The following is an 11,198-nucleotide window of genomic DNA, read 5'->3' on the forward strand; positions in this document are numbered from 1 at the left end:
TGATTGAGAGAAAAAAAACACTAGGTAAGTTAACCTGTAAGCTGCTTCTAATTCTCTTCTGCCTTCCTCAGTCTCCATCGCAGCAATAGTAGCCTTTATACCTTCATCGATTGTATTTATGCATTGTTCTCCGCCTTCAAGTAGAAAGGCTTCATGAACTACTTCCAAATATCCTAAAAATAACAATATTCAAATTAATTTTATGGTATGGTTTAAGAATCAATATAAATTGAGTTTTTAAACTTACCTTGAAAGTCAACTTGAGCTAAAATAGGTCCACTAGATGCTACACCACCTTCTACTAGATGAGGGTAGCGTTTTTTGAACCATAAAACCATGTTCGCTGCATAGGAACCACCGTATGCAACAATAATTTTACTGTTGGCAAATCGAGGTTGCCTTTTGAGATCTAATATAAAGTAGGCAAGATCAGCTAACGCTTGGTCGATGTTTAAGAACCTTAAATTTTCTGTTGTAAATTCTCCGTAATAAAGAAATATGTTTTAAGCTAAGTTTAGACTAGCTAGTTGTTGTTGCAGTATATTGTGCGAGTACTTCCAGATGCGTTTACACTAGCCGTAATTTTCAATTATGCTCTACCCATACGACTTGCCGCTAGTCTTGCAAGCCTCAACATTTTCGAAGGTTTCTTTTGTGACCGTTTCTCGGTAAAATCGCTAGCGGCAGATAACTTCTCTAAGTTTTCTTGCTAATTTTAAACCCGCTTTACAATTGCTACACTTATAAAATTCGACATTCTTATAAAATTTTATCGATACATTATGTTGGATCCAATAATAAGTAAATGACGCACATGTTTAATTTGTAATTTGAGAATGATGGTCCTAGACCTAGACTGACTGTCTAGCCATCAAGGCTTTGTAGAAAATAATTGAAACATTCCCTTGTTTATGGATAGAGATTCCGCTGTGAAGATTAATGGTTAGGAATATACTAAGTAAATTAATCACGTACCGGAATGGCAGAGATTGTCCATAGTAACGGTGTTCTGTATAGATTTGATAACCATTATTTTCTCTAGCCATTTCATACATGTTGCCAGTCGTCAAGCCAACCAGGGGTAATATCCCATTCGCCGCCAAACATTATAAATATCGGAGATCCATCGCCACCAAAGAATTCTTCATTGAACATGTAACGCTGAAACATTAGACCATACAGAGTCATTTTGACATTACGTTGATAAATGAAACCACACACTCGTCTTTACTTTCATTGTGCCAATCAAAATCATCCATGAATAACGAATATTTTTATTTTAAAATTCCGGTTTTACTTTCTGATTAGTGAGACCACAGTAAGTTGCAAGAAAGATAAAACAATTATACATACCATTAAAATGTATCAGTATTTTGTGGATCGAAATGATCAAGCGGCATTTGGATCCAAGATTGATATACTAATGCATTCCTTGCAGTAAGAGTTTTAAAATCCTCTAATGCCGCTAAATCCACCCGTAGGGGTGGTTCCACGAAGGATTCTACAAGTTCGGCGGTGCATGACGCCGAAAATATACTTAATAATAAAATGAATTCTATCTGAAAATAAGACATTATTACGTTCTAAGCATTTCATATAATTCAGTATATAGGTTACTAATAATAATTATTTCAATAATATAAGTATTAAGTAGGTAGGTACTTATAATAATAATTTAAACTTTAATTATAATTTAATAAATATTATGAAATAAATCTACTTTAATTGTGATCTTATCGGGGTCTTTCGTTTAATTTTAACCAGACGTTTTGAAGACTGCAATTTTCATAGTTCATAACCACTAAGGTTGTGGTCGTCAGAAAAGTTATTTTACAATAAGTGTTTTTATACACACATGCCACTTAAGTCGTTATAGACGTACGAGCTTCGAAAAAAGAGAGCGTCGATTACATTTAAATTAAATAAAAAAGTTTACGCCAGAAGGTAATTTTCGTAATATTTATGAACGCCTAAATTATATTATATTAAGGTGGTAGCTCAAGGTCCATTTTCATACATTTTGTTTCGGCTTTAATCTGGGTAACTAAACAAGTATTGGCAAGTAAAGAATTTAAATTCACGTCTAGTTAGTGATTAGTTCTCGCAGTTGAAAGAAAAATGTAAAAATAATTAATAATCATGGATATTTCGGCCTTTAAAATTTCGTCATATTAAATTTTAAAGGCCGAAATATCCATGATGAAGAACTGATGAGAAGAAATGAAGAACTCTGGAAATTAGTCACGCCTATTAAACATAAATATAAAACATGTATGAGAGAATCTATGTCATTACTTATTTATTTTTAGAAAATTGCGGCTCGCAGCTCACAGTGCTGCCTCACGTATGTACGAGCCTAGACAAGCTACGAGCAAAATTAAAATCAATTGGATCGCCGAGAAACTTGCTCGGCGATTTTAGAGTACCTAATCGAACGACTATCACCCGCTTTAAACTATAAGTACCGTAAAAAGCTTCAGTCTCCGAATCGTTGGGAGTAAAAATTAAATGAAAGATTGCGATAAAATCCGGAAACTAGGTAAGTATAATATACTTTTATTTTAACATCTAATCAGTCACTTAATTTCATTGTACAGCTGAATATTAAATCATCAGTGAGTACCCACCGACTTACATAATATTATTATGGATAATGGATAGGTACAACTAGAGAGTTTTAGCCTGCTTCGGTGTCGTAGTTGTACGCGGTACCAGTAGAACTACCGCAATGACGCCCTGGGTTTGAATCCCGGGTCGAGCGAAAAATTATTGCGAATGGTTTTTCATCTTAAAAATTACTCAGTCGCAGCTGGAGCCAAGAATTTGGCGCCTGCGCCTAATCTCAGCTGGCTCATTTCCGTTGAAATTGGTCGTGGCCGAAAGTCGGATGGAAGGTATTAACACCTTTAGACTATAGTGTGAAGTGCGAGAGTTTGTAGTTTGGCCGATTGCCTTATTGAATATTATATTACTCACTAAGTAGGTATCTCTATGTTGGTTTTAAAAGGATGGAATTCAAAAAATTAAAAAAGTTGCAAAAACATACTTAAACTTACCATATTTACTTAAATCAAATTCACTAGCACTTTGTACATAAAAAACATCCACTCAATCCAGCTATCACATATTTGTATGTAATATAATTAAGAGCGCCTTGACGTTATCACATTCTGATTAGTATAATTTAAAATCTTTATCAATTTCAAAGAGATACGGATTAAGATAGGTAAGTACTTTTGTACATTTGGCACGTGAAAACGATAGTTTACCTCAATTCGTGATCTGGTACTCGGGTACCAGAGTCGGTACGGGTGGGTACTTGGGTATGTAAATATTATGTTCTGTTACAATCCTGCTTTGCAATATATTATACTAACATAGGTTTATAATTAAGTACTAGTATTATTGTGAAAATTTGGTCGTTGGCTAATACTTAGTTTGTCCTTTTACGAAGCAGCAGATAGATGGATATAATTCTTGCAACTGAAATTGGCTAGAAATATTTTCTAAAAAGTACCCAAAAGACACGCCCGCGAAGACGTGCGTAAAAGCTAGTCTTATAAATACATAGCTAATCGTAATACCCTGCGTACGTACACCAAGTCTCGAGTATATAAGTACATTTTTATTGTTTGTATGATAATGATAAATAAAATATTCCCTGTCAATATCTCTCACGGAAAATGTTCTACTAAACGTAACTGATAGATAGGTATGATATTTTAAATCTTTATGTCAAACAATTCGTAAAAGGTAACCAATGGGTTTCGAAACAACTTATGAGACTTGTAGCTCAAAAGAAACCATCACGCCACAGCTATCACTAACCAATACTTATAATTGTAATAATAACGGTTCCTTAAGTTTACCCGAATGAAACGTAGAAAAATCTTGTTTTAGGGTCTTTGTCACAGATGTTAAATTGTTATTCTCAATCTTTCGAAGACTGTGTAGCCTTTAGCTACGGGGTTGGTTTAGAGTGTTGTCGTGATGGCTGACCGAAAAGTTAAGTTTATAATAACGTTTAAACATTTATTTTAAAGTTTGTTGTTAGCTTATCTATCTCCGGAGAAACAATGAATAGGTACTACAAAATCTTCGAAACATCGCAATAAAAAGTAAATCGAAAAATTCCCGATACAATTCATAAAGCATTTAATTAAATTTTCCATACCTCTGTTACTAATTATCGCAACAATGCACCCGGATACCGGTATCGTATTCGGTGAAGTTAATATACAATTTTAAATTAAGTTAATGTCAAGAGAAAAAACAAGATTATAATAACTATCACTTTATTAACATCTAAACTAAAATATCAGTCACATACTTGTACTTATAATAATATTTTTATGTCTGCAAATTTGTTGTTGCAATTATATTTTAATTTAACATTTTTCTTATTTAAATATTTAGGTTGACTAATTTGTTCGCTCATAAACTCTATAATTATCATTAAATAAGACGTCATTTAAATGTAGATATGTCAAAAATAATATACCAAAAACTATAACATAAATGCAATTAAAAATTAAATTGGCACAAGAGATATCTTAATATATTCTCAAAATATACAACTAAAAGCATCTTTTTGGCTAAATAATCTTTTGACTTACATAAATTTTGTTTAGTTCGATTTAATATAACTAATCTAAAAGGATTGAAACTTTTAAGATATCATGTTACTACTAATTCAAAATCGATTTCCTGACGAACTTAATCACACATTACCTATAATTTACGAATAGCTATGATGTATGTAACACATGTTTTCTTTTTAATTTGAATCTTTTGAAATGTACTAGTGTTTATAGTTACCAAAGGATAGTTAGAATTATAAATGTCTTTTACAGAAATTAAGCAGCATAAATACATAGTACTAGTAAAGTCATCTAAATATTTTATACAATGTAAATTATAATAATTATACGAATTAACAAATATCACCGTACGGCTTATTGCAATTATTTGTGGTGCACAACAATTTTCCACTCGGTGATCCAGACTTGTAGGGAGCTCTTCCGATGTAGTTACCACTGTAAGAAAAATATTATAATAATTTATATACATTTCCAAATAAAGTGACCCTTACATATTTTACAAATAAACAGTTCGTGTCAGTCTCGATTTTTCGTAAGGTTTGCACCAATGGATGGATGGAGTGATTCAAGAGAATTGTTTATATGTATAATAAAATTAATGTTTTATATAGACATCAATGCTATGCTACCCACATCAATGCTATGCTACCCACATCAATGCTATGCTACCCGTGCGAAACCGATGCGTGTCGCCTGGTCAACTATAAATTAGGTAAGTAAGTACTATGTACTTGTATAAGCAAATTAAAAATTTGTATAAACTTGAGAATCAGTTTCTTTTTATGAGGCCTTTCAGTAAGCATATAACGTTAAGGCCAAATGTCTGATCGTTATTAAGAAAACCAGTCTAGTAGCCAGCTAATTGAAATGCATCGCATGTATCTCACTCGGTAACAATAGTTACCTGGCGCGTATGTTTCGCGATTTTCGGTAAAATTCATATTATCAAATCGATTCGCAATTTTATCAAACTATTATTAAAATAATATGGTAGCTCAATGGTATTATGGTAGCAGTTAATTAACCCAACGCGACGGATGCGAAAACTTATGTAACCGAGTATTAAACCGTGTGAAATAATTTAATAAAAAATTAGGACGAAGTTAATATTATTAATAATGTTTTAAATCGTTAGTTTCATTATGTTTTATCAGATTTTTTTATACATATTAGAAATTTTCCCCATCCTTTGATAATTTGGTTAAATATAATTTAATAAAGTAATATTAAATCACTAGACTTTTTATAAATATGAAAAATGTAGGATGGACTCATCCAACACGTGTACTAGAACCTAGATAAAATTAATATTAGAATAATGTTCATTATAAATGCCAACATGAACAGCTCAATGGCTCGTAGTGAATACAAAGTGAATTAATTAGCATAGGAACTGGGAAAATAATTACCCAGAGAGATGTTACTTATATGTCTCTTGTATTTTGTTATGTTTGTTCATCGATACAGAAGTATTAGTAATATTAGAAGGACCTAGCTTATACTGAAGATATTAATTAGTAACTATAATATGTACAATTTTAATTAAGTATTAGTAAGTATATTCACTAGCTTTTTACTGCAAAATATTACTGTCACTACGGATCTGGGACGCTTGAGCCATCTAGTCACAAAACACTTGATATGACTAAATCATCCATGCAATCACATATTTTACTTAAGTTGTAAATATCAATTGAGCTGCTTGGCGTTGATTTGAAGAAGAATATATAATTGTATTGAACAAAAAAATTATATAACACGTCTATCTCAAATAAACATGACGAATAAGATAACAATGTTAACATTATAGTTAACATTTCACGAGCTATTTGCAATCCATCTTCGCTGTTAAATAAAACATTTTATTACTCCCAATGTCTAAACAACCATCAAATTTCCATATAGCGCGATATAAGGAATATAACAAAGTCATTGGTATAGAAAATCATACCTACCCGTCAGTAGGTACACGTATTTATATCTTGAGATTGACATGCATACTTAATTAGACTAAACTGTGCGGGCTTTTGTAGTTTAGTCGAATGCTATTTTCATTTTATTTGACAGGTAAACTTTATCCTAAATAGAACTTATAAATGTTATTGAAAGAGTTGAAATGAAATGGCATGTCGTGACATTAATATTTATGGATCAATTGGGGTAATAAAGGATTACGGAGTAAGGTAAGGTTTATCCTAGTTGGACATCTGCCTACACTTTCAGGAAAAGGTGTGATATGCGTGTGGTGTTTTACTTTCTGGTCAAAAAAGAAAATGGCTTCCGGGTAACCGCTTGCGGAAGACATCCGTTTAGAAGCAAACGCATAAAACAGTATAAAGGCGCTTGCACACTACGGCGTGCCCGAATGCAAAACAATTGATATCCATTTAAGGAATCCATAGTAAAAAGATAAGTACAATGTGCGACCGCCTTCCGAAGCAGTGAGTAAGTAGTTGCTTATAACACACTGTTCATGTACTGTTCATGCCGCTAATAAATTAATAACCGTTGTATTCTTACATCTTTGTAAGTACATTGTAAAGAAATAATTTTAAATAGTACGCCATTTATCTATTAGCCATGAAACAACGAAAATATATTAAACATCGGGATGCCCAATATGTGGAGACAAAAACGTGGTTAATATTCTGAATGTCATTCGCACTGATTTAGCATTCAGAGCATACTAACGGCATACTCCATTGTGGGATAATGTATTTCGTCAATAAAATTTGTTTCGACTGAGATTTTTTGAAGCTTGGTTTTTGCTTTAAGTAATGTATATGCGTTATGACAATGACTTGAGAGAATCGGGACATACAAATTTACATAACTTGTAATGACTTGGGTGTGTTGCTGTTTTGGCACGATACTGAGGCTGTACGTGGAATTCGGTGTCCAATATTATTTATTAATATTTTGCATAATTTTTTATATTCGAAACCAAATATCTAGAATATTTGTAATGCAATTTTATGGTACAAACTTTAATATCTTGTCATAATATATTTGTATAAAATCTGGCAGCAAACAAAGGTATTAATTGTGTTGGCATAGTTTATCTTTAGGTGTTCACTTTATACAACATCCGGTTAACGCAATAGAAATTATATTATCAAAACATTACTGTTTTTTATGACTAACATACATCGTTTAATATTGGCGTTAAATAGACGTCTGGATAAATCATGTAAAAGTAAAATAAAGGTGTCTTTGAATGACGAGACGAGCTTGCGATCGCCTGACGGTAAGCGATACGACCGCCCATAAACAGTAGAAACACCATCCAACACCTTGAATTACAAAGTATTGTTTGGTATTCCACTGCGTTCGCCATCCTAAAACATGAGATGTTAAATCTCATTATGTCCAGTAGTTACATTGGCTACAATATTCTTCAAATCGGAACACAACATTGACTAGACACCGCTACTTGGCGGCGGAAATAGACATTGCGGTGGTACTCAACCAAGTGGACTGTCACATATGAGAGACCTACCACCAGTTAAAGTTATATATATTTTATTTACTTAATGGTAGGTACGTACCTGTGTATAATGACCTATTTGCACGCTGCTGCTAAAATCGCTCGCCTTCAGAGGTCCGTAACGGTAATCTTTGTGTTCATCCCACCAAGCATCTAAAGCGCTGCCCACGTTCAGCTTGAAGCTGCGGTCCGTCGTAGAATACCAGTATAAGTTCTCACCGGTTCTAAATCTGCCCGAACCTGGAAACAAACACTCAATAATAGAATTGGTGATAGGTAGGATACTTCTATCCGCCTTGGTGGTGACTGTCCTGCACAAGATGTAATATCCGATTAGCACATAAATGTGTCTCAGTCATAGTAATTCTGTCGATTATCGAAGAATAATCACCTCTCGTGGTCAATGGGTATTCTATCTGGACTTTAATGTCATTAGGTGTCATGGGCTAACCTTGCCGTGGTCATAAAATATATGAAAAATGTTGCCGAAATAAAAATATATATTTTATACGCACTTAACTATAAAGTTATCAAAAAATCACAAAACTAACAGGGAGTTTCGGCGAAAATATTTATTATTCATGGATGATTTTGGCACAATCTTAGCAAAAGTAAAGACGAATATGTGGTTTTATTTAGTAACACAATGTAAAAATGACGCTGTTTATTATTTTACGTCGATATTCAGTCACGCGTGTTTTCCACATTCCACTATTCTATACACACATCGTAACTAATGTAAATATCGTAGTAAAAAATATTATATCGCAGTCAAAGTTTCTGTTTTCAATAACTTTAGCTGCTGCAAAAACTTTACCAACTGTATTGTCAGGGTTGTGATAGTTGTGGTTTTCAGCTGCCCATTTTGCAGCTTTAGCGGCTAGTTCGTCATCCCAAACCTACAAAAAAAAAAATCATTTTCTATCATTATGATTGCTTTTGTCACATTGAAAATAAAATTAATGTTACTTAGGGACTTACGACATCTGAGTATACGCTAAACATAAAATATAATATTATTTGTCCTGCTAAGAATACAAATTAATTATGATTAAAAGAATATTTCCTTTGAAGTAGCACCATACCATCAAACATCAATAATGTTAGCTCACTTAACATTTTCAAATCTATAACATCATTGAAAATCAGTTACGCTATGTCTAAATTTGGGAGCAGTCAAGTTTTATTGATTAAAATAAAAATAAAACTGCTCGTTCTAAGAATAATTAATACATTTTTTTTAAGTGAGTGCACGGCCACTACTGTATTTCAATTATTATTTATGTTTCGTTTGTCGTTTTCATATAAGTGACTTTTGTCTCTTTAGGAATAAAATTCTTTATCTTTATATAGGGTGACCAAATACAAAAGTAAATAAATGATAAACAAAAGAGTGCATTCAGCATTGACTGTCTTATACGTTACTTGAACATTGTGAAACAGTCCAAGTACTGTAAAATAGGCTTAATAGAGATGCAGAGGCGAATAGACGAAACAATGGCTATTTCTAATTAAATACCTACTGTGATAACCCACATTACTCTTATCAATTTGATGTATAAATTTCTATTACCTATATTTTAACAATACTTCTTTAAATAATACTTCGGTCGATCCAAACGGATGTTTTTTAAAAATTATTTGACACAGGAAGAGACCCTTGTAAGGCAAGAAAAATAAAATGTTTGACCCCAAATGAACAATTTAAAAAAGAGTTTATTTATTTTTGGAGTGGAAACACATGCGAAGTTCGAGCTTCGAACTCGTGACGCACAAATAACAAATGATTGTGATTTGAAGTATCAGAATTTAATTAGATTATGTGCACCGAAATATTTTACTATCGTAGTTAATAGTAAATAGTAACTAAATAATTAAAATTGATAATTAATTTAATATAATTTGTCTATAGTCAACGTAAATAAAATATGCCTAAGAGTATTCTTATTGTATTATATTATTTATGTTTAAACTTTAATTTTAAAGTGAACTTTATGCAAAAATAATGTGACATGTCCTAGAAAAATTGAAATATTTACCATATACTTCATTTCAGCTGCAGCAGGCTGTCCCGGAACTTTTCCTTGGCTCAACAGAAAACGTCTTGAGTTGTGACCATCCACGAACTGTTTTATTTGCTTACACGTTAACTTCTGTACCGCTGAAATATTATGAAACTGTGATTATTCAACTCATGGAACTATAAGTTAAAAGTCTATACTTAAGTGCATATAACGCAGGGCAAGGACCTCAGACAAAAAGGTTCGACGCATAATAATTACAATGAATTTTCGATGTATGGTGAATAATACATAAAGGTCCAAAAGATCCACCGGTATTTAGGTCAGTTGACTATGTTAAAAAATGATTCGATTGTACATTTAATACATTTAATTACGGATTTTAACGGTAACAAAATAATGCGTGACATACTAGTAACTATGTAAAGTTAGTTATCTCGACTTGCGAATAGTTTCTACTAAAGAAAATAAATAGAAAAAAAAAACATCTAACTCAACTTTTAAAAATATTTTTAGCGAAACTTACATTTACAATAAATCAAAGGCAAGCACAGAATAGCCAAAAGAAAAACGTCGCGGAAAGCCATTGTTCAATTGTATGTGTTAGCTCCGGCTGAACGATCGCGACTGATACCGATTGTAAAGTACTAGTGCTTATGTTACTCGTATTTATACACATTCGTATAGCGGTGATGACTAATCAAAACAACAACAAAAAATACGCTTAGGGTTGTCCTGTAGGAAATATGGAACAGGAAAATTAGTCATACCACCTACTTATACTATAAAGAAATAATAAATTTAGCAGAAATAATTAATTTACACCACGTGTATTTAGTTCGCAAATCGGTGAAAGTAAAGATGAGAGTAGCTCGTCCGATGGTAACAGAAAAAAATTGGTTCAAGTAGTTACAATTCACTTATGATGCCTTACTTTCGCTAACTACTTCTTAGAAAACGATAATTCAAAATAAGAGACACCACAGATGTATTACACTTTGAAGAGTAGGTATGTCTGCATGTTGAATAGCTGTTTAACAAGATTTCCTGGTATTTTTTTAATTCCTTGCACGGCAAAATTACTACACT

General features: G+C 32.5%; 1 protein-coding gene and 1 pseudogene across 1 annotated transcript; both read right to left on the reverse strand.

The window, feature by feature from the left end:
* Positions 1–15: 15 nt before the first annotated feature.
* Positions 16–3,175, reverse strand: LOC119191372 (annotated as a pseudogene).
* A 4,941-nt stretch (positions 3,176–8,116) lies between these two features.
* Positions 8,117–10,772, reverse strand: LOC119191373 (scoloptoxin SSD976-like). The gene is made up of 4 exons (XM_037445278.1): positions 10,636–10,772; positions 10,128–10,249; positions 8,906–8,987; positions 8,117–8,328 (listed from the first exon to the last, which is right to left on the reverse strand). Exons 1-4 carry the CDS (start codon positions 10,694–10,696, stop codon positions 8,132–8,134), a joined length of 462 nt encoding a protein of 153 aa, XP_037301175.1. The 5' UTR covers positions 10,697–10,772; the 3' UTR covers positions 8,117–8,131.
* Positions 10,773–11,198: the final 426 nt, after the last annotated feature.

Source organism: Manduca sexta, unplaced genomic scaffold, assembly GCF_014839805.1.
Source record: "Manduca sexta isolate Smith_Timp_Sample1 unplaced genomic scaffold, JHU_Msex_v1.0 HiC_scaffold_142, whole genome shotgun sequence".
NCBI lineage: Eukaryota > Metazoa > Arthropoda > Insecta > Lepidoptera > Sphingidae > Manduca > Manduca sexta.

Bases quoted from the DNA above. Each gene is read 5' to 3' on its own strand.
- LOC119191373 (XM_037445278.1), bottom strand. From the start codon at position 10,696: ATGGCTTTCCGCGACGTTTTTCTTTTGGCTATTCTGTGCTTGCCTTTG. The intron at 10,250-10,635 runs GTAAGTTTCGCT...ATAATATTTCAG, and splicing joins GCCTTTGATTTATTGTAAAT to CGGTACAGAAGTTAACGTGT. The intron at 8,329-8,905 runs GTAAAGTTTTTG...GTTTGTTTCCAG, and splicing joins CAACCCTGACAATACAGTTG to GTTCGGGCAGATTTAGAACC.